At 42.2% G+C, this 24,103-nt stretch overlaps 2 protein-coding genes and 1 long non-coding RNA gene across 3 annotated transcripts; 1 reads left to right on the forward strand and 2 right to left on the reverse strand.

Moving 5' to 3' along the window:
• Positions 1–93: 93 nt before the first annotated feature.
• On the reverse strand, positions 94–15,645 carry polr1a (RNA polymerase I subunit A). Its single transcript, XM_017474390.3, has 34 exons — positions 15,445–15,645; positions 14,475–14,679; positions 13,544–13,693; positions 13,333–13,440; positions 13,130–13,215; positions 12,944–13,032; positions 12,752–12,832; positions 12,075–12,177; positions 11,819–11,981; positions 11,371–11,547; positions 10,514–10,636; positions 10,150–10,377; positions 9,718–9,972; positions 9,339–9,530; positions 8,927–9,076; positions 8,629–8,812; positions 8,343–8,425; positions 8,035–8,193; positions 7,781–7,879; positions 7,503–7,655; positions 6,647–6,729; positions 5,076–5,241; positions 4,635–4,862; positions 4,333–4,547; positions 4,043–4,210; positions 3,678–3,813; positions 3,161–3,321; positions 2,447–2,576; positions 2,244–2,351; positions 1,784–2,029; positions 1,054–1,254; positions 714–831; positions 475–639; positions 94–319 (listed from the first exon to the last, which is right to left on the reverse strand). The coding sequence occupies exons 1-34, from the start codon at positions 15,519–15,521 to the stop codon at positions 219–221; spliced, it is 5,091 nt and encodes a 1,696-aa protein (XP_017329879.1). The 5' UTR covers positions 15,522–15,645; the 3' UTR covers positions 94–218.
• A 186-nt stretch (positions 15,646–15,831) lies between these two features.
• Positions 15,832–23,844, forward strand: ptcd3 (pentatricopeptide repeat domain 3). Its single transcript, XM_017474396.3, has 24 exons — positions 15,832–15,974; positions 16,384–16,436; positions 16,686–16,725; positions 17,216–17,261; positions 17,724–17,792; positions 17,975–18,079; positions 18,857–18,980; positions 19,166–19,275; positions 19,389–19,465; positions 19,645–19,732; positions 19,829–19,889; positions 20,019–20,101; positions 20,211–20,355; positions 20,589–20,639; positions 20,811–20,900; positions 21,431–21,459; positions 21,814–21,920; positions 22,001–22,079; positions 22,184–22,274; positions 22,443–22,528; positions 22,927–23,075; positions 23,349–23,390; positions 23,495–23,653; positions 23,739–23,844. The coding sequence occupies exons 1-24, from the start codon at positions 15,886–15,888 to the stop codon at positions 23,776–23,778; spliced, it is 2,013 nt and encodes a 670-aa protein (XP_017329885.1). The 5' UTR covers positions 15,832–15,885; the 3' UTR covers positions 23,779–23,844.
• Positions 19,486–20,868, reverse strand: LOC128633508 (uncharacterized). The gene is made up of 2 exons (XR_008396931.1): positions 20,739–20,868; positions 19,486–20,488 (listed from the first exon to the last, which is right to left on the reverse strand). It is a non-coding gene; the product is annotated as an uncharacterized LOC128633508 (long non-coding RNA).
• Positions 23,845–24,103: the final 259 nt, after the last annotated feature.

The following is a 24,103-nucleotide window of genomic DNA, read 5'->3' on the forward strand; positions in this document are numbered from 1 at the left end:
ACAAATATTTTTTTGTCGTTGTTTTTTAGACTTAAATAGATATAGAAAATGAACTACATATGAAGACACAAAGGCAAAATATATATATATATATTATATTTTAAAGAAAAACTTTTATTTATATACTGAACAATACAGGTCACAGTTAAACGCTGCCATTTCTTCTCCTCTCTAAAGCTGAAGAGTGAACAGTCTATAGCTCAAGTCACCATTCAGGGTCACTGTAAGGGCTGCTTCAGGTCAAAGAGTCCAGTTCCTCCTTTCACAACTTTTCCCACAACCATGCAAGCTGAGGGTGAATTCAACTTATCATGCAAGCCTATAAAGAAAAAGACAAAGAAGACAATGATATCGTACATGTTCAAACGTCCGGCGACGGCCTCGTTCGGCTTACTTGTACTGAACTGACTGTTTCTGAATGAACACTATTATTCAAACTACTACTAAAAAAAAAATAAAAAAAATCACCCATACCTAAAATAGCGGCTTGTTTCAAAAACTTATAGCTGGTCTCAAAGGTCATCTGTTGCAGCGGGGAGCTGTTGGACTGAATGCCGAAGCGGTTGAGCGGTTTGTACACGCCTTCAAAGCACATGTAATCAGCCACTAGAGAGAGATGCCGCGGGTCCACTTCGATACCTGCGCAGACGGAAAGGAGCGACAGTGAACTGCGGGTCGTACAGAACGGCCATGGTTTGTGAACGCAGACTTACCGTAAACAGCAAACACGTCTTTAATCTCCTTCTCGATGACCCTCAGAGCCACTTCAATACCGTACGTGTTGGCCATGGCATGGACCTCATTGGAATATAAACGATTCAGGTCGAGAACCTTAAAGCAGAGACAGGTAAAAAGGATAAGTTCGTTCGGGTATACTGATCAGTACTACTAGATTCTGCAAATACTGACATTTTCACCAGGGAATCAATGAGCGATATTATTTGAAAATAATAAAAAGGTTCCCCTTTCCAGCAAAACGAGAAGGCACTACCTACATTAGGATTTACAGATCCTAAAAGTGCTACAGGACTTTAGAGTTTAGAGCGAACTCACATCTCCGTGCTTGAACATCTCCTGCATGTTGATGCCCTCGGTGATCAGGACCTGCTCCTTGGCACCCTGCTTGGTGGTCACCTCGTTGAGTAAACAACGTGTGATACCTTTCGTTTCCATGACTACAGCGTTCTGAGCTTGTGCTACCACCAGAGAGGTCAGGTCAAAGTGCACTTTGCTAACTGGGAGCACCAGGGTGATCTGGAGGGGGAGTGGAAGAAGACGACAAAAAAAGTCACCGGGATGAAATACAGTTCTCTATGGCAACCGCAATGCAAGTCGGACTTGTACTTTGTATACGCGACATGATTTAAGGCTAATAACAAAGTTCTGATAGTCGTATAACTGTCGAATCTATGAAGCTTTCTGTAAGACTTTTCCTTGAACATCTATGGAAGGAGTCTCCAGTGCCAGCGGATTATAACGGTCAGGAAGTTTTTGGACATGGGGAAAGACTTCAGTACAGCGTACTGTGCAAAGTGAACGTCTGAAGTGGGAACGCCTTTTTATCGCAGCATTCATTTCCAAACATCTCGTGCGGATGTTTCCTCCGACACTTTATTAGGAACGCCGGTACACCTGCATATTCACGCGGTTGTCTAAATCAGCCGATCAGCAGCAGCAACCGCACGACGCATGAAATCACGCGGATACAGGTCAAGAGCGTCAATGAATCTTCACGTCGAACATCGAAGTTTACGATACTACACGGCGCACTTCGTGACCGTACCTCACACCACAGGTCTTTTTGCTGGTCGTATCTGTAGGCCTCAATCATGGGGCTGAACTGCAGAACTTTACTGACTCTCATCGAGTCCAGGGTGTCTCCGTCCGCATTCTCTTGGACGGAGGGTTGACTGTTGTCATTCCTCGCCTCAGCTAGTTCTTCTGATCCCACGTTCTCCTCTGGCTGCCCGGTCACCTCTTCTTGGTCTTCCTCCCCGCTGTTCTCCCCGTCCTCACTCTCGTAGTCTACCTGCAAGACAAAGCGGTACTTTTTAAAGCTTATAAACCTTTTTCTCCGCCGAGAACATCTCAGAGGACATCCGGTGATTTGTACGATCATTCGCTCCTAGCTTTCGTTCATCTTAATATTTATAATAAACCGTTTTGGAACATGACCACCGTTTGTTTTTTTCCCTGATACAACTGTGACGTAATCACGAAGGTGTCCGTTTCCTGTTCTTTACCTCCTCCTCTTGCTTCTCCTTCCTCTTGGCGTCAGCGGCGTCCGCGTCCCCTTCGTCCGCCTCGTCGTCCACCACTCTGCCGTCCTCTGCTCCCTCGGCTTCGTCATCCTGTTGAACGCCCAGCACGTGAGCGCCACGGTCTTATTTAGCATTTCTACTTTTAATAGCGATTAAAGAAAGATTTCAGATGCTGGGAAACGTACTGCTCGGTTAGTGGAGCCCTCCGCATCTCGATCTGTGTCCTTTCCTGTGGCCTTGCGCGTGTCCACTGAATTTATAGAGGCCAGCTTGGCACTCAGTTTCTTGATGGCGTCAAGAAGTAATAAGAAGAATCTGGTGGGGGGAAATATTATATTATATTTTAACTACAAGATAAGATAAGTAAGATTTTAACTACACACATTTATACCGATAGTCCACACATGCACCTTGTTGTATTCCATAATTTAAAAAAACAAAACAAAAACCTATTATTGTGTTTATTAATATGCAAATTTCAGTTTTTATTTGCTGACGATGTATTCTGTATCCAAAATAAATAAATAAACAAATAAATAAATCACACTTATACATGGAATTTTCGTAAACTAAGATGGAAGGAGCCTTGATTCTCAAAGGTACCTCAAATGGTAAAATTATATACATTTTCTACTTATATATATATATATATATATATATATATATAGTCCTGAACACATTTACACGTAACGGTCTCGGATTTAAATGCCTTGACGCGTCCTGGTGTATTTAGACCTGCGTCGTATGTGGATATCTCGATCCTATAGAAGTATAATCCTTCGATTTAAGATACAACGCTTCTGTGTACCGTGTAAAAATGCACTCGAAATGAAAGTAAGAAGACCCGACGTAGACGCGGCGGTACATCCGAAACGAGTCGACGGAAAGTCGAACCTCACCTGTCTTCCATGAAGCGGAGGATCTGCTGGGGCTGCAGCGACTTATCCTGCTGGTAAAGCTCCGGAGGAAGGAAGTGGAACATGACCGTGAAGATTCGTTTTTTCTGGCCTCTTTTACCCTCTATCCGAAGCGTCTCCACCACGTCCACCTTGTGCAACACCTGGAGGGGAAAAAAGAGGGGGTGTGGGTGTGTGTGTGGGGGGGATTGATATTACCTCCACTGTAATTTTTTTCCCCATACAGATATATATTAACGAATGATATCTACTTGGGATACGATCGTAACAGGTCCGCACTGACTTTCATCCATTCTTTTAAATGGGGAAAAATACATTCAAACAAATACGGTTCCAGTCTTAAGCCACACCCCCTCTCTAAACATGCATAAACACCTAGCGTTTGGCCCCGAGCACATATTGTACCGAAGCTTCTGAAACGTCAGGGAAAAGTTCTACTAAATTTGTTCTGACGGCCAAGGACATTTCAAAGTATAGTCGTTAAATCAATCCTATGTACCTCTGCCAGACACACACGTGTGAGCTTCTTCTGCAGGATCTTCACTCGTTTTAAAGCTTTCTTGCCGCTTCGAACAGGAATGCTCATCATGGGCGTCTTGATGTTGGAACTAGCAATCATCAGAATTTCACGCAACCTAGAATAAATACATACATATTTTTACTCCAGAATTATTGGCGCCCCCTTAAAAATGTATAACCCATGCTGAACATATGCTGCCTTAACATTAGGACTTCTAATATCGGCAGCGCTAGGTGAATACCTGGCAAAACTTTGACATTTTAGACATTTCTGGTGCCCTGATTTTGCGTAGTCATTTAGACATTATAACCGTTTGTGCAGTTTTATATCCGATATCCACGGACCTGGGAATACCCAGAGTGACGTTCATCTCTCCTCTGCCCGCAAAGTGAAAGGTGTTGAGGGTCATCTGAGTCGAGGGTTCACCGATACTCTGAGCAGCCAGCAGTCCTACAGCCTCTCCCGGCTCACACAACGCTCTCTGCCACTTCAGATGCAACAGGTGCCGTAATCTTGAACGCACATAGACACACGCACAGAATGATGTGGGAATCAATAGCTACGCTTTATTTTCAAATGTTTTTGCTAATTTCTCAGACGGACAGTTATTGGAAATTTGCAAAGAACACCCCACCTCTCACTGTCAACGTATTCAGACGAAGGGTGAAATTCCTGCCGGATGTTGAACTGACTGAGGTAGGACTCGATGATGGATTCGAACGTCTCGGAGACGGAACCGAAACAGATGTCAGGCCGGTACATAGCTAGGCATGGATCTGGGCAGTGGGTGGTCTTCTTCAGATACTTGACACGTCTGGATTCCTCCATAGTTTTCCAACTCTCCATCACCTGTGACAAACCAAACCAAAATAAATAAATAAATAAATAGATCTCGTTATTTAAATTAGGGTAAGATGCGTTAAAATGACTCCTTACTTGCAGAGAAGCATTGTCTCTCCCGTTGATTAACTCTCCCAGCTGGCCTTCAGCCTGAGCCTTAAGCTTGCCCAGTTTCTTCTGAGAGAAGAGCAGGAAGGCGCCGTTTCTGGGAGACGAAAGCTCGTGCTTAGCCTTCCACTTCTTAACGGCCTTTGAGTGACTATGAGCCGCCTGTGGGTCCAGTTTTGCCAGCACTTCATCCAAGCACTGTGCTTTCCTGATTACCTTCAAAAACAAAACAAAACAAAACAAAACAAAACAAAAAACAAACACCTCTTCAATTTCATACCTTCATTATTGGTTTGTAGACAAGGCAGCTATGAGAGCCTAACGAAATGTGCGTCGACTAAGAAGCGACCGTCAAAAAGTACGCTCTCAAACGGCATGGGAAACGCCTTCCTTCAGACGTGCAAACGCCAGTTAAGCGGCGTGTCCTACCTCGAAGTTGTCCTTGATGAAAGGGAACTGACGGGGCTGCAGGAATTGAGTTTTGGGAACGTCCAGGCCGTCCTCTCCGTAGAGGAACTGCACCACGCTGCCGTCACTGTCCCTCACCGTCAGGTCGTACTGGACCACCAGACCCTCGAGGTGCTTTATCACACACCTAGAACATGGGGGGGGGGGGGGGGGGGACGACACACAGCACTAATGAACAGAGGATTAACAAAGATAGCTGAAAGAGATAATATAGATAATGACAAAATCTCCGCGTAAAAGAAAGCTAAGTGGTCAGTACTAGAGTCTCTTATTAGCCCCGTCTGTTCAGAACTGTACATTACAGAGCTGTATAGGAAAGGAAACAGCAGTAACATCAGGGTTCTGTGGATATCAGGATAGAATGGTATAATAAAAATGGTTCCTGTTGTAACAAACTGAATGGAGGTTTCATCAGTGTTCCTTAAAGATGATGCGAAAAAGCGCATCAACGTATTCTCGGCTGATTTAATTAGTAGAGATCGACCAATATTGATTTTTTTTAACAGATACCGATCCCGATTATTTGCATGTTCATGTGCACGACAACCGATATTTATTTCTTGTTGTACTTCTGTTGTTGACACAATGAAAACACCACCACTGAACTGAACAATCCGTTTTATTTATAACAGTTTTGTCGATTTCACTTCCTCCTTGCATACAAAACAACTCTTATTTATACACCAATAAATAGAGGGGTGTGAAGGAGTACAAAATAAATAAATAAATAAAGTGCACCATTACTAAAGTGTCTTTTTTTTTTTTTTGCTTAAACCACATATCAAGCGTTTATGTAACACATCTCATTTGTACATTAACTTTATTTAACATAACAGCCATTAATCAATTAATTCAAAACGAGTATACTTAACCTGTGCACACTGTTGTTGGCTCGTTTTCGTTCATATTCGGTCCTACATGTAATTCTCAAAACGCCCACAAGATGGAGCCATTTATCGGTGGAGCCGATATTACAAAACCGATAACTGATTATGGAAAAAATGCTTAAATATCAGGAAAAAATAATCGGTAAAACCAATCGGTTGATCTCTAGTAATCAGGGCACGTTCTGTAAGAAAACTTTGCTTCTTACGTACAAAACGTAGCTGCAAGTGCAACCTAAATGCTTTTTATTTCCTAAATGCTGGTTTTATTTGGAAATAGAAAAAAAAAAAAGGTGATGGATTTCGTACCCTCATGAGACTTTTCAACACGGTGTAAAACAACTACTGCTTGTAAACTAAATGTTTTAAATGTATAATTATTAAAAGGTATTTAAGTTGAAAATTTATATGACAGACGGAACAAAACGAGGCTGGGGTGGGTATGGTGTTAGGGGTTAAGGATGTTGAGGACGGGGATTAAGGAAGGGGATAGAAGTTAGTTCCCCTGTCGATCACTACTTTGCAGTGTAATTACTGTATCACTGAGTCAGGTGGGTTAACGCAATAAGACCAGACTCACTCACTCCTACTTGAATCTGCAAACAACGTAAAAGCTATCCTAACCTGAAACACCCGAGACCGTCTTACCTTTGAAGATAGCCGGAACGACTCGTTTTAACCGCTGTGTCCACCAGGCCTTCACGACCAGCCATACAGTGGAAAAAAAACTCCTGGAAAATCAACAGCAGTAAGAACAATTCAACCACAGCATATCAGATGATTCACAGAACTAGTGAAAGCATCTTCTCTAGTAAATTACTTTCCCAGGCTCTCAGGCTCTCACTAGACTACTACGGAATTAAATCTGTACCAAAAGTATTGAACACAACTTTAACAACTTCCTTCTCACTAATCACGGTTTACGAACGCGCTACCTGAGTTTTCGTTCGCCATTTTGGCACAAACCTCTCACGTGGGCGGGGCTTAATAGCGATTTACTGGACCTGGAAGCAAAGACTTCAGTGGCATGAATTTTAGAGTACTTTGTAGTGGAAATTACTTGTTTATTTAGTCAGTATATTAGTACATAATTAAAATTTGAGGTTTGGGTAGTCTCGTACGACTATTTTTTCGAGATGAGCGGCACGGAGCGTCATCGTCGTCATCATCCTCCTGTCGATTCAAATCTCACTAGCCAATGAGCGTAAACCGCTGTTAAGCCCCGCCCACACGAGAGGTTTGTGCCAGAACGGTGAAGGTAAACTCAGAGAGCGTAAACTAAAAACTCTGGTAGTGAATACATGAACCACGACGAGCAAAAAGGAAAGCTAGAAAACTGTTCGATTCTTTGCCACGGAGTTTTCATTTTCTTTATATTTCTGTTCGTTTCCAGAAAAATTACGTTCGATACTCTTGCCACAAATTTAATTCCACAGAGTACACCCTAACAATGTACATATCGACATCTACGTCACTGTGAAACGTCAATTTAAACTGAACTCACTGGAGGTTTTATCCCAGTCAGGAACCTCCCGGTTACAAAGCCACCAGAATGAGGTTGTGGCTCATAAGGCTGGAAACAAGGCAGGGATTTCCCAGAAGGCATCAGTGCAGGACGACGGCCCTCGAGCTCTATCTGGCCCAGCAGACATGAGATCTAAACACACGCATAGAGGGTGAAGTCAGCATTATTATGACCCCCCCCCTACCAAAAAAACCCAAAAAAACAAAAACAAAAACAAACAATTATTATAATTCTCAAAATTCTTTAAGGTGGCTCACCTGCATTGTATTGACGGTGGATCCTTTGGCTCCAGACTGCACCATGAGCTGAAGGTTGTTCTCAGGAAATGAACGGTGCAGGCCCAATGGCATGCACACCTTAATGAACAAAGAACCCAGGTAAACATTAGAAACCACAGAATCCTCAAGAATGAACACAAAAACACCAGGCATTAAGCGAAATTTAAAAAATATATATCTGTTTTTATATTATAAGAGTTATCATTTAGAACACGTCCGTCCTTGACCGATACCTTGTTGATGTTGTTGTTGACTTGATTGACCTCTTCTTTGAATTTGAGGTCCACCATGTTGAAGTCTCGCTGGTCTATGTTCAGATGGGCGTTTTGCCACAGGTCCCGGCCTTCGTTTTCTGCAGCAGCAGCAGGCAGGTTAAAGGCTGCCCTGAGTGCCTGTGTAAACACAGATAAAGCTGATGAAACATCTGGACTAACTTTTCATCCAAGCCGGCCACGTATCAGACCCAACATCTTGGTCTTTGGGATCAGTGGATCATATTATTCTTCTTCTTATTATTATTATTATTGTTATATTCACTGACCTTGATGCCACAATTAACTGATTCTTTGATGATCTTCTTTCTCTGCTTGTTGGCTCCTGGTTTTACCAAAATGTCTTCCACACCTGTTACGAAAACGAGAGACAAGGAGTGAAGCAGTGGAAAGCTCAAGGATTCAGATTTTGCACTAGACCTGGACATTTCTCAGCTCTTTCGATTGTGTAATTATTAAAGGAAAAGAGATTTGTCTGACTGACAGTTTAAAAGAAAAACCCACGATATTCACATTCATGGAAGCACGATAGAAGACACAGCCCGTAGGTCTTACCCATGGTAAAGCCACGATAGAGCTGCAGGTAGGCGGTAAAAAGCCGGGCCAGGCAGCTTAGAAGCTTGCCACTGGTCTCTCCTCCGTACAGCTCATAGCAGCAGTGCACCAGGCCGTACGCAGAGCTCCCATAGTGTGCTTTATCCAGCACGCCGACTAGCAGCTCGCCATTACGAATCACCACCTAAACTCAGAATTTCACCAGAAAGAAATGATTCATTCTAAAATAATAAACTTTTATTGCAAGCTCATTCGGAGATGTATCACTGCCGATATACACTACGGCTATGTCGGTCACCTGAGAGTCACACATGGAGTCTGGATGGTAACCTGGCCAGGATCGAGGAGACTCCTTCACCCAGGCCTTACTGGGAATCTTGGCCTTTCCTTTCAGGTTCAGAGGGATGTGGTTCTCAGGAATGACGTTCAACAAGAGGGTTGACACGACCTGTCGGGAATAAAATCATCCAAAAACGTGACTCGCGAAGCAGTGCCTTTAGATACAAAACTCGATTTACATGGAATATACTTATTATATAGTATAAAAGTATTTATTTAGGAGACGTTGTGTTATTACAAAACGTAGACCTAAACTGTTCTTAAATCGAACTAATACGTTTTCATATGAAACGTATTGATGACGAAAGAACGGTCGAAGCTCAAATTGTGAAAGAAATCTTTCACTTTAAAAAGCCCTGTGATGAAGGTACCTGTTTGCCAGTCCAAAGTTTTCGCGGTTTGATGAGAGCAGGAGGAAGCAGCTTGATTCTGCCTCTTTTATCGGTGAGACCTCTATAGACCAGCTCCATGTACTGATCTTGCTGGAAGAAGCAGTCACGGATGGTCATGCTGGTGCCCGACACCATGTGGTCCTGGATTAGTCCGGCCAGGGGCTTCCCATCCTGGAGTTTACGTGGAAATCCAGATGTGTGAAGTTTATAAAAACATGAATTATCTGATTCGCTAAAAAAAAAAAAAAAAAAAATATATATATATATATATATATATATATATATATATATATATATATATATATATATATATATATATATATATATATAAGCATACCAAATATAATCAGCGCCTCACCTTGGGCACCAGGTACTGCTGGTCTGTGCTGACGAGCGTGTAGGCCTCAGCCCGACCCAGCTCACTCTGCGGGAAGTGCGCGTTCATCTCGTCGCCATCAAAGTCAGCGTTGTAGGCCTTGCAATTGGCGTAATGCAGCCGTAGCACCTTCTCTCCAGGCAGGATGCGAGTGCGATGAGCCTGGATAGATGGTCTGTGTAGCGTCGGCTGACGATTCAGAAGGAGCACGTCTCCATTTTTGATGTGCCGATTAACCTAGAGAGAGAGAGATCATAAAATACCACAATTTAAACGCTCAATTTCTCATGCCAGGCCGTTCAGATTCATTCCTCGTGATGTTAATTGTACACTCAAACCTGTCGTATCGATTCACGGGTTAAAATGAAGTTTCGCATTCACGTGGCCTTTTAGATTCCCTTCAGGGACACTTACGATCTTCATGGGCATGCGGTGCTGGCCTGTGCTGGGTGTAAGCAGTTGCTTAGCGATAGCCTCTCTCTGGGTGGGGTTGGTACGGCTGAGAATGGTGCGCGTCCCATCCTCGTTGATGACCATAGAGGCTCCTGGGTGCACATCAGGCCCGTTAAGCACGGCCTGACGCAGCTCCTTCACGTTCCACGGCGTCACCGGCTGTGGGTACGTCAGCTTAGTGGCAAACACCTGCAGTCAGTGAGAGTCATTGTGTTAGATCTCTTCAAACTAACACCTTATCTAATCTAAAATCAGCTGCACTCCTTTAAAAGGAACCCGTACGATTAGACCAAATGAATTGTCTCGTTTGTAATACTTTTCTTACCATGGGTATTCCGATCTCGTTGGTTCCGATGTACATGTCTGGACAGATGACAGAGCGAGCAGCAAAGTCCACTCGCTTTCCCATCATGTGCTTCCTGAACAGACCCTCCTTCTTCTCCAAGAGCTGACAAAACAAAATTATTATTATTATTTTTTTTTACTACAAACATGTTTTTTTTTTAAAACTACACTTTTTAATCAAAATAAAACCTGAAATCAATTAACGTTCTAAATTATTTCAAACGCGAGAATGGTTATACTACATATTTAAAATAAGAAGCCAGCTTATGCAAGTATTCGCTGTTGCTAAGTGGTTGCTATGGTGCTCCAGGTGGTTGCACCGGAGGGTTAACGTGGTCTCTCCGACGATTGCTAGTTGAGCTGATATGATTATCTGGGTGTGGGTGAGCAGAATGCAAGGTGGTTGCTAAGGTGTTGCTAGGAGGTTTCAATATAGTGCTCCAGGTGGTTGTTAGGATGTTGCTAGGCAGTTGCAATGATATCTTAGGCAGTTGCTAGGTGTTTCCAGTGGTGTTCCAGGTGGTTGCAGTGGTAACTAATACGGGGACTAGGGTGTTGCTAGGCTGCATTGTTATGGTGTTCCAGATGGTTGCTATGATAGCTCAGGAGGTTGCTGGGTGGTTCCTACAGTGTTCCAGGTGGTTGCTAGGCAGTGTGGCTGACTTAAACAGTGACTGCAAAGCGAAGCCACTATTTAAAAATATAATCGTCTGTGTTCTAGCTAATGAAACGAAAGTAAGCAATGAAATGAAACGCTTATGAAATGTAAAAGTTACTTCACACACACACACACACAAAAAAATTCAAAATAAACAGAAGTGTAAAAATATAGGAGACCTGGCGGATTCCAGGGAACTTCTCGGTCATCAGCTTGTCCATTTCGCTGTCGAACACAATGTTGACGTGACTCTGCAGGCGAATCCAGGCGTTATAGAGTTTGTCTGTAAGGGTGACTCCAGTTAGCCCGGCTAAAAACGCCTGGTCCATCTGGCTGGGATCTTCTGTCTCAGTGGGCTGGAAAGATGCAGAACAACGTGGGATTTCCGTTAAAACGTTAAACGGCTGCTAGGAAATAAGCGATTACACCATCCACGAATGGATAGAAAGTATGTGCCCTTCTTTAATAAACACAAAATCTGCAAATCTCTGTAGTGTAAGAGAACCACGCAGTCATAGATTACTTTTCGATAGCAGCACCTCTTGTCATGTTTTATCCCTTATTTATCATGCTCTGTAATAGTAAACACGAGCGTTTAATATTCCTACAGATTTAATACATCCGTACCTCCTCCAGTTCGGTCTGAGTACCCTCTATCGCCCTGGCTTTCTCAGCTGCGATCAAGGCAAGCAGTTTCTGAATGATCATGTTGTCCTTGATCACCGCCTGTATGTTCACTGTCTGACCGTTGGTAAACATCTGATCTCCCAGCCGACTGATAGGCCGGTACCTGGTCCGTGCAGAAGAATCAGCATTTACACCAATACGCAGCACGAGCACACAGATCTTGAAACAGATGTTAGAGCTACAGCTTGAAGGCTACCTGGATGGAGGAACCATTAGCAAATCTAAGAAGAACATATCCGGGCTGAAACCGTTAGGACTGTTCTCCGCCAGGCCTGAGAGCAAGTGCTTCAGGAAGAAACCTGTAACAGATTATTAACATCAGCGCACACACACATAAACACACTAACTGGTCTGCTGCTTTAATGTGTGTAAGATACTAATCAGAGAATATATCAGAGTATATATATTTTTTGAGGATTACTTTTAATCACAAGCTTAATCACATATCTAAAGCACCTTTTCATATTTTACTTATATATATATATATATATATATATATATATATATATATATATATATATATACATACATAGTGCCCTCCACTAATATTTTTTAAGTACACCTGGGTGACTAGGAACAGGACATTGTTCAACCATGATTTCCTGTTTCACAGGGGTATAAATATGAGGTAGCACATAGGCTAAATTCTCTTTTCTCACCATTTTTTGAACAAAAGATCAAAAGGTTCAACAATAAAGACAATTTTTCACAGCCTTCTTTGCTCATATTTACCAAACCAAGGGTGCCAATATTAGCGGAGGGCGCTGTATATGTACATACATGAAAAGGTGCTTTAAGTTAAGTTACTTGCGAGTGAACGTTTCACCTTCGCGTGTTCGCCGATGGTCCGTAGGAAAAGGAAGCACGACTTACCCTCTTTCTCCCACACTTTGGTGACGTGATCTCGGGCCAAGCTCGGAGTCAGGTATCCACGTTTAGTCACGTGAGCGTCATCTAAGACAGAAAATGGGACAGAAAGCACTTGTTCAGCTTTAGGCACAGAAAGAAAAGCTTGAACGTACGGTACGTGAGTAAATCCGACAAACAAGTTAAAAGCATACGAACCTTCGTCCGCTTCACGGTCGAGTTTGACGCTCGGATGAGTGACGATTAGTTTGCTGTTGTGCTCTCGACGTACCTGTGACTTTCTGGCACTTTGTCCAAAATAAATATTGACATGTAAGCAGAATAGAATGGTAAAAAGTGATGCATTACATCTAAGTGAAGCGGAAAGACTCAACGTTCACTTACTTGCAGTTGGGGCATTTTCTAGACACCATGTGAGATCTCCAAAATTCAGTGACGAGGCTGTTCCTCATCTCACAAACATGCTTGATCTGCTCAGCAATTAGGAAATTAAAACAAGGAAACAGCAGCTACGGGTTAGCGTCTTGCTGAAAACGGAAGTGAGCTTGTATGGAGCGCTAGCAATTAAACAACTCATTGTTACTCACAGGTGCACAGCCGTGGCTGCTTCGGTTGGCTTTGAGAATAGGAGCGCTAAATTCCTCCAAAGCTTCTTGGATTTCTGCCCCCGATGCTTGTGGACTACCTTCTAAAAACTATAAGAAACAAGAGAAGCAACGAGGCGAGGCACGTCACGCTTAAAGCTTGACGATATTTCAACACTCGGCTCCGTCTGCGGATACGATTTTTCACGCTCACCTGATTAAGGACGACCGCCACATCGCAGACTTCCTTCATCAGTCCTACATCTAACAATTTGAGTTGGTTGAGAAGCAGGTGAATGACAGCCCTGGTACACGTCAACATGTGGCACGACAGACAGGAACCTCGTACGAGCATGTACAATTTCTGACGGAAAGGAAAAAGATCAGGAAAAAAAAAATAAGTGAGTATTAGATGAAACAATTCAGCTGAATTTCCTTCGTACGGCGCACTCACAAAGCAGCTTTACAGAAACACCGATGTAGAGTTTCGATCCTAAACGAGCAAGCTGAAAGCAACAGGGGCGTGGAAAATCTCCCTACGACGACATGTGAAAGAACGCTCGAGAGGAACCGGCCTGAAAAGTCACGTTAACACAGGCGTGCGTATCTGTGGTTCTAACGCCCCAGGATCCATCGCTTTGGTGACTGTTAGGAGGACTAGAGAAGGGATTGTTTGTTTAGAATTAAACACTACCAGGGCTATTTAAATGGCAAGAAACAGGCCATTAAATAAAAAGTGTTGTTTTTTTTTTTAAGTATCTTTAAGTTGGTAACACACTGTGCCAAAGTTGAAAGAACTTCCAGAAATGATGAGGAAGAAGGTCATTGAAATACATCAATCTGGGAAGGGTTACAAAGCTATTTCAAAGGCTCCGGGACTCCAAAGAACCACAGCGAGAGCCGTTGTTTTCAAAAAAATTTAAATAAATAGTTTTTTTTTTTTTTTTATAAAAAAACAACATAAAGACTGCTTTGAGTTTGAATTTTTTGTTTTTAGTAAATTCGACAGTCAAAGTGTCAGGAACTGAGGCAGATTCTCCAAGATGTAGTAATAATAATAATAATAACAGTATAATAATATGTACTGAGGAGGTTTGTGTAATTTATTTTTCAGTTAAAATAGTGCAGAAATGTCAAACTCTTACATCGAATAAGAAAGGGTTGTAGACGGGTAGGTGCAAGTCGACATGGCCGAAGTGTCCCGGGCAGTTGTTGAAGTCCTGCATGCAGGTTGTGCAGATTTCTTTAAGGTCAGCTGGACCCAGTGACAGATCATAGAGTCCATTAGGAGCCGGGTTACCGACATTATCCAGGAGCAGAGGATTAGTGACACCTTTGACACTCAATTTCCTATGTGGTGGTGATGGGGAGGAAAAAAGAAGAAAAGAAAAAAACACAAAACAACATTTTATCCATCATTTATGAAACTGCAGTATTGTTATTTTATTTATTTATTTATTTATTTAAATATGTTACTAAAACATCATAATTTACTCGGCAACAGGTCTTATTCCGCTTTCATTTGAAATATGACGAGACGTGCGCCTTCAAATTTGTCCGTCAACATCATCAGGTGTTTTATTCGGTTTCATTTACAATGTGCCTTAACTTGACATTTATTAATATATATATATACACACACCATGCATGCAGTTATCTAAATCAGCCAATCACGTGGCGTCTGTGACTGATCGTATCTGCGGTTCCTAATAAAGTGGACGGTCAGTGTTAAACTATATCGCATTACAAGAAGGACTACTTTTAGAAACCAGGAGTTAATCTGCCGTCTTCTAAATGCGATGCAAAGATTTAAAAACATGGAACGATTGACAATTCCAAAATGCAATACCGATAACAATACCTCAGGCAGTAAATACCGCGATATATCGTGTAATCGATTATCGTCAGGCGTTCAGGTCTGCTCCATGTTATTACTAGATACTTAACCAGCAGCTAGTGTTTTCTTCCCATATAAACGAGATTAAGAATATAAACAGTCAGGTTCTGACTTTTATGCGAAAGTCTAAATTACAGTCAACATCATACATAACATTCTACACTGAACAGCTCGCACTGCATGTTTAGCTAGTAGAGCTGGTCACTGACTACCGTTACCTTATCTCCTCAGAGGAGTACATGCTGAATGACATGCCGTCCAACCGTCTCCATGGCGTCTCCTTAGAAAAAATCATTTTTTAAACATAAAAACGTACATTTACAGTCAAAAACTTTTACAGAACTTCATCCTACAGCGAGTTAGCTTAGCTTCGATTTCACAGCGTAGGAACTCCAGCACGTGGGTCCACACGGGCTAAACCAAAACCAAGCAGAGGCGAGAGAGGGAGAAAAGATCTAAACCTGTCGTACGATTTAATTAGATTATTACACGAATAATACGATTTATATATCGAATTTTGTTCGGTAAATGAAACAAAAAAAACTATTTCGGTGTTGTATGTATGATTACAGAAGAAATAAATGCAGCAGGAGAAATAAGTCGTCCCCCGCACGACCGTTAACGTGGTATATTCCTATCCAGAATGCACTTTATTGCAAATGGCGGCCTCCTGTTCGTACTTAGGGCGACAAGTCTGCAAAACTGGACGTTTATTTAATAAAAGCTTAACAGAACCATGGTATCAGAGGTAAGAGGATGGCATGTCAGTAGTATATATTTATTCTTTTATTAAAACCTTGTGTTTTATTACTGTTATTATTAATATTTAGGTAAAGCTTCATGTGCACTTATGGCCAGTGTAATGATGGAGGTCATGTCTTGGAGCCAATCCCAAATTAGTCCACAGTGTATGAAATTATTTTGTCTAAACCCCTATGTAGTGCACTGTATTGTAGTGCAGAATGAAGCAATTTTATTTATTTATTTATTTATTTATTTATTTAGATGTATGTATTTGCTATAGAGAAGTTATCAAGCTCACAAAACTCCCCCTTGTTTGTCTTTTGTGACCTTCCTTCCTTCCTTATTTATTTATTTATTTATTTATTTATTTATTTATTTATTAATTATTTTGCTTGTTTTGTTAAATGCAATAGGTATTTTGGACTCAGCCCTGCTGTTTGCCAAGAACCTGCAGCTGCAATGTCAGGTTAGTCGGATGAGATTCAAATAATTTCATTCCGCTTCAATGCAAAACAAACAATAGAAATCATCACAGAAATTCTAAACGAATATCATAGAAGATTAGTATGGCATTTGTTCAGGGTGGATTTTTCCTTGTGCTACCAAATACCTTTGAACGATGCTTTTGGAAACTTGGACCAGTTCTGTACCCCTGTTAATGATGTTCTTTTGCACCGACGTTTCACATGTCCTCGTCTTTCCTATTGTTTGTCAGGCTCAGAAGGGGAAATTGTGATCCCAAGGAAGAAAACCTGGTAAGACACGGGCCATTAACCCTCACCAGCTCAAATCTATATTCGGATTGTATCTTGTCTCAATTGTAAGCCAGTCATAATCTAAAGTTAATAATAAACAAATAAACAAGCTTGCTTTTCAGTAAAGTAAAGAAAAAACACATGTAATTGATGATATGGTGAAGTTTTCTGTAAGTAATTATTGATGGAACATTTTATAGTCTCCGGTGTCGGCGTTTTTATAATGTTCAGTAAGTTTTCTGCCTTGGGAGAGTCTTCAAGTCTCACTACGGCACAACTCATTATAATACATAAAATATAATAATTATTGGTAAAATGCTGTGGTATAAGAGGAATAAAACCCTTCAGGACATGCAGTTATTGTAAAATAACCATCTTCTGCATGGGCACACGTCATCATTGATGATTTTCCTACAACAGCACATCCTGTCATGTTTTATTGCTTACTCATTGCTCGAGTCATGTTTCACGTGCGTATTTTCTGCCATAGGAGTAAAGAGGCTGTGTTGCAGGCTCTGGCGGCCACTGTGAATAGGGTATGTCAAAACATTTCTCTCTGTTTAGCTGTGCTGTAGATGTAGAAATGGCGAGCGTAAAGGGAGGGCTCATCCAACAATGAAAATTCTGTCATCAGTTACTCGCCCTCATGTCGTTCCAAACTTGTAAGGCTTTCGTTCATCTTTGGAACCCAAATGAAGCGCGAAGCGTATCGCTTTGTAAACCTGGGATGAAACCACTAGAGTCACACGGATGACTTTTACGATGCCTTTACGAAGAACTTTTTGGAGCTCGAACGTTTTGGTTACTTGGACTGTAAACTGAGGGACGGAAATCTCCCAGGTCTCATTAAAAAAATATCTTCATTTGCATTCCGAAGACGAACGAAGGTCTTACGGGTTTGGAACGACACGAGGATGAGTAACTGATGACCAGATTTTCATTTTTGGGTGGATCCTCCCTTTAAATGAATGCAATAAATAAGTGTGTTTATTTTTCAGGACCCCACTGCATGTCATTACATGTTTCAGGATGATTCCTACCTCACACCGAGAACATCTGGAGAGTTTGTGAGTGTTCAATCAGCATTCTAGTGAATATATTGTACACAATACCAGTCAATATCAGTGTATAATTTGGTGGGTGGGGGGTAAAGCCAGTTTAGAGTCGTCAGACATAACAGGCTGTACACATGACCGTTTATCGCCATTTTACAGGTAAATTCAACCTTATGATTTGGTTTCTTCCACAGAAACTGTATTCTTTGTCCCAGGAATCTGGTAGAAATGCAGCTAAGTATTTCATCAACACCTACCCCAAGTACTTCCAGAAGGACTTTGCAGAACCACACGTTCCAGTGAGTAACCTATACCTCACAGAGCAGTTAGAAACCGCGTGTAACAATTAGCATGGAGTCATTTAATCCGCAATCCGATTGCCCGATTCAGATTAATTTATCGCATGTAAATACCTTATTCATATAATCTACTGAGAGAATATATAATATGCTGATTAGGCTGCAAGGAATTGTGGGTGCTAACAGATGCCGAGCTGTAGATTAGGTATTCAGGAATGGCGACTCGGGCATGCTTGCAACAACCACGTATACAGGAATATTCCCATGCCTGTACGCATATAAACATCGTATTCGGAATATGGCTCCGACCTGAATTTAGACGTTAAACGGAATTTTAAATGCGTGTAAACGTAGTCATTTTCATTGAGTGATTTCAGCCTGTAAGTTCCTGTGAAGGTGGCATGGCTTCTTGTTCAAATATTCCCGGGGTGTAACTTTTATTATATTCCCTGAACGTACTATGTTATTACCCACATCGTGTACCGTATGTATGGGTCACTGAAGTGCTCGAGAAGTGCTGTCAGAATTCGTTTCAGTGTCTCCTTACTGCTTTATATTGCTCTATATACGTAGAACAGTCTATGGATTTAAATAGTGAGTAAGGAAGGGATTTTTAGTGTTTTCTCTTTGCACAATACTGAGATCAGTGCTTATATTATTTATATATATATATATATATATATATATATATATATATATATATATATATATATATATATATATATATATATATATATATATATATATATATATATATATATATATATATTTGCCCAGTGTTTAATGCCGGAGACTGTGGAGCTGCAAATCGAGGAGGTGTCCGAGGCGGCTCTCGTGGAGCGCGTCAGGCTGAGAAAGGTCAAGGCGGCTGTGGACATGTATGATCAGCTGGTGCAGGCAGGTAGGAGGATCTCTCGGAACAGGATCTCCGACGATACACGGCTTCAGTTCATTTATCTTGTAGTTCGAAGACTGGGCGAAAAGCTCAAGATTTGCGTGAGCCCTTCGTGTATCTACTCCAGGGTCTGAGTGGAAATGTTTTGTTCACCCAACAACTGAACTTTTTTTCTTTTTTTTTCTTCATAGGCGCTCCCGTGTCGCTGGATCTGACCAACGACCTGCTGGATCTGATTTGTCTGTACGGAGATCAGGATCCACCGCGAGAAGACTCCCCAGAACAGAGAACCGAAGATGCGGTAAGGAACGCTCCACAACCTGCTCGTCAACCGCACGCTCCCTTTTATTTCTCATTTGTAACGAATACGTTTAATCCCTTAACGTGTACGTTCTGTCCTCTGGTTTTTAATAGAGAGAAGAGCAAGACGACTCGAAGCGGCGAAAGGGAAGACCACGGAGAGCCTCTGAGCTACTCACGATTGTATGGAGGTGAGTCGGTAGACAGTAAATTTCTTTTTTTTTTTTTTTAAATATATGTATTTATTTTTTTTCCCGCCTGGGTAAATTTGATATTCAGTTGTGTATTAGCGTTATTTATTGTCGTGAGATAAATGTTGCGTAACAGAGAAAAAGACCACAATGAATCTCATCCATCTTCTCACCGACAGGGAGAACAACAACGCAGAGAGGATCTTTAACACCGTGCCGGAGCGGACCAGTCGATCATACGGCGCGCTCATTAGGGGCATGGTGAAGGTCTGGGTTTGAATTTTAGCATCTTTTTTTTAAAATTTATTTATTTATTTTTAAACATAAAGCTGTATGTGAACATTTTTGTTTTCGAACCCACAGTACGGCGCTTACCCCAAAGCTTTCGACATGTACACGGACCTGCTGAACAACCGACTGACCGGTGAGACTTGCTACGACTACTTACTATGGTGAAATGCATATGCAAAGACTCCTGAAAATAAGTATAGAAAGGCGAATAATTATGCACACAGTTACTTCAGATCAATGAATCGTTCTTTTTCCCCTGTAGCTGACGTGCACACCTTCAATGCGCTCGTCATCGCCGCTGCAGAAGTGAAGGACAAATACAGCGATAAATGGGAGCTGATTGTTGTAAGTTGGATAGGATTGTTTAAATCCTATACACACTGGGGTTCTCATCATATGTGTGTGTGTGTTTTATGTATGTATAATATGCATATATGTGTGTGTGTGTGCGCAGGACCTGCTGAAGCAGATGGCTCAACAGAAGGTGAAGCCCAACTTGCTGACATTTAACACCGTGCTGAAGGTACTGCGTCGGTGCGGCTCACTGGCCAGAGCGCAGGCCTTCCCAATCCTCAATGAGATGAAGGCCCTCGGGATCGGTTGGTCTTTCTCACACCCATACTCGCACTTTATTATTTTATTTTTTTTTCTCCGAGATGAACGTCCAGTTCGGTTCGAGGCGACAGGAAGGCTTCAGTAACTCAAATCACTAGTCTTTACAGCCGTGGTGATCTGAAAAGCATCGAGATCCCTGTTCATTCCGAAATGCTTTTCCTGCTGAGCTGTATGTGAGCTCTTACAAATATAGTTAACACTCTCTCTCTCGATTTAGGGCCCAGTTTGGCCACCTATGATCATATCCTTGGCATCTTTTATAAAGCAGGTAAATACTTTTTTTTTTTTTTTTAATTATTATTATTATTATTATTATTTTTTTGGTCTGATATCTTTTATCATCATCAAAACGTTGTTATTCACTTACACATGTGCACCGCATGTCCGAAATGATTATCGACCCGGTTCTGGTTGCGATGTTCCCCTTCCTCGCACGAAGCCAACTCAACTCAAGGGCACACGGAGATCCTACAGGAAGTGTTGAACGAGATGTCAGGAAAGAGCTTTACTGCCCAAGATCCAGACGATGGTATAACCAAAGCTTAGTGTATTTACCGCTCCTGTAATTCCAGACTGTACAATAATATCTACAGGGTGTCCCAGACGTCTCCATACAGCAGGGGAGCGCGTTCGTGAGCACCACGTCAGTCATCGCGCCTAAGCTGGCGTCGTCATTTTTTTTTTTTTTGAAATCGTTAATAAGTTCGGCAGAAGTATGTAATCAATCGTGTGTGATGTGCTCGCCCTGTTACCCGTTCAAGTCCAACGCAACCTCGGGACAGCTTCCCGATCCAGCCGTGAGAATGATTCTCAGTCCGTTCTTCTTTCGTCAGAGGTGTTCTTAAAGGCTGTCTGGCGGGGGAACTGAAATGTTTTGTTAGTCATTTTTGCTAAATAGTGCTAATTTCCCCCATATGTATGGAGATCTTTGGGACACCCTGTATCTCTGTATATACAGTATAGTGAATATCGAGTTTGTGATGACGTTGCTCGGCTTAACTTTGTAGTAAGCACGTAGCGGCGTGTAGCAAAGTGTAATAAAGAAACCTTCTTTTGCAGTGCACTTCTTCCCGAACGTGATGAGAGTCGTAAGTGCACTTCTGATAGTTTCGTATAGCTTTCATACATGATGATGATGATGTTGATGGGCTGAAATCAAATGACATCCCTCTCTCACACTCTCTCTCTCTCCGTCTCTCTGTTTCTCTGTCGATCTGTTGCTCTGTCTCTCGCACTCTGTCTCTCGCACTCTGTCTCTCGCACTCTGTCTCTCGCACTCTGTCTCTTTCTGTGTGTCTCTCTCTCTCTTGCGCTGTCTCTCGCTCTCTGTTTCGCTCTGTCTCTCGTGCTCTGTCTCTCGCGCTGTCTCTCTCTGTGTCTCTCTTGCGCTCTCTCGCGCTCTGTCTCTCGCGCTCTGTTTCTGTCTCTCTCTCACACTCTAGTGCCTGGACAATAAGGACATCGAACAGGCTTACAGAGTGCACAGCCTGCTAGAAGTAGGGGACAACTGGCAACTTTTGGGGGATTCCTATCACCAAAGCATCTACTAGTGAGTATGACGTCGCAGGCGTGAGTAAGTGAGGAGTTGTATAATATTCACGGTAATCGTATGATCTCGCCGTTGTACAGCGGGCGCTTCTTCAACCTGCTGTGTATGATGGAGCACGTCGACGTGGTGCTAAAGTGGTACAGAGAGTTCATTCCCTCGGTGAGTAGAGAAGCGTAAAGACAAATGTGAAATATGGAAAGTCCTGATCTTTCACCAGGACTGATTTTGTCCAATTTTTTTCTATTTTGTGCGCTTGGTTGCAGCTTTATTACCCCAATTCTCAAGGAATAAAAGATTTGCTCCAGGCACTTGACACGGACAACAGATTAGACATGATTCCTCAAATATGGAAAGGTGTGTGTGTGTGTGTGAGTGACTACTGAAAAAGTACGGACAGTGTTACTTTGTATATTTTCGAAAGATAAATGAAATTCGCACTCATTTCAAATCTGTCGACTGCAACACACTCCAAAAAAGTTGGGACAGTCGACTGTGTACTCACTCTGTGCGTTGGTGTGTCAGATATCAAACGGATGGGGCACGACACTAAGACGGACCTGCTGGAACTGATCCTTTCCCTCATGGCCCGGGAGAAACCGAGTGCAGAGGTGAGCCCTCCACAGGAAGAGAAGAGCTTTTGAAAATAAATAAATACAATTATTTAAGCCTAGTAAGTTGTCGTCACGGCAACAATGCCAACCCGAGGTGCTTGTATCGGACAAGTTGCAGGGACGGACCCAGTTTTTCCTGACTGAGAATCTTTTCTGGAGAGTAACGCTTTGCGTCCAGTTTTCAACCTAACGTAAAGCCTAATTTTTACCGTCTTCCAAGCGTTCCTAGCCGAGACCGCGATTTAGCGTAAGAGCAGGCGATAGTGCAAGAAAATTTGTCCTTAATCGTTTGATGATGCAGGTCGTATTCTTATATTTAGGGCTTCCGTGGCGAACAGCACTGTGGTCTAGAAAAACGAATATCTGTAAATAACCTTTGTGTATATGTTTTGTAGGTTCAGCAATCATTTGCAGAGTGCGCTCTGGATGTAAAGAGACTGTACATGCAGACCGACCGTGGCAGAGCGCCGCTCGACTGGTCAACAAATTCCCTTAGCAGCATCACCTCCATCCTGCTGGCAGCAGAAAGGATACAGGAAGCTGGGTGAGAACTGCACTGAGGAAATGACTCATGGACAGTGCCTCGTACAGCTAAACTGTTTAGAGTTTTCTCGCCACGTCAATATGTTAGGGGTCCGTTTGTGTAGATTTGACTATTAATCCTGATTACAGGCATTTCCAAGTCATAAGTTCAAGGGGGTGAATACTTATGCAAGCCCAGGTAAAGATTGAATAGTAAGACAAGGCTGTTTGTGCTCCAGAATGGAATGAGACGCGTGCGGGATGAAAAATGTGTTCGTTTTTTTTTTTTCCCCAGGGAAATATTGAACATCTTCAAAACCACCAACAGAATTCCATCGTAAGTGTGTGTATATATAACTCCTGTCCCTGACTTGGATTTGTTTGGGGTTGTTTTTTGTTTTTTTTGCACTTAGACCACTTCCTCTGCTTGTCTGTTCGCAGAGAGGGTCTGATGAATGAGTTTTTCACCTGTATAAAGGCGCACGACGATGCTCAGCAGGCCGTGGAGCTGGTCCAGATCTCTGCGAGTTTCTGCCTGCCTCTCACTCCAAATCTCATCGAGAGGGTGCAGCAGGAGTTCGAGCTAACCGATGAGCAAAAGTGAGTGTCTCTGCGGGGTTTTATTTATTTATACAGAAATGAAATGATTGAATCTGTTTCCATCTCTCTGTCTTTTCGCTGTCAGGATGATATTATCGGATCTGGAGTCCTCCACACAGGAGTGATTTAAAAGGCTGGATGTAATTTATCAAATGTGTCTTTACAAAAATAAAAATGCAACTGTAAGCAAAGTTTTGGCTTTTTATTATTATTCTGTACAAAGTGTTGAGCCGCATCATGTATACTATGAACCAAACCTCCCAGTTAAATTGTCTATACCATACTGTGCAATAAAGTTGAGTGACTCAGACATTCCAATTACGGACTTCTAAGGCCAAGGACTATTTGAGTACGTTTAGTTTTATCCAAAGGTGTACAGAATTCATGTTTCCTTCAATTACTGCAAGTTCCCCAGGCCCTGAAGGAGCAAAGCATCCCCACACCCTCACA

Source organism: Ictalurus punctatus, chromosome 8 (assembly GCF_001660625.3).
Source record: "Ictalurus punctatus breed USDA103 chromosome 8, Coco_2.0, whole genome shotgun sequence".
Classification (NCBI taxonomy): domain Eukaryota; kingdom Metazoa; phylum Chordata; class Actinopteri; order Siluriformes; family Ictaluridae; genus Ictalurus; species Ictalurus punctatus.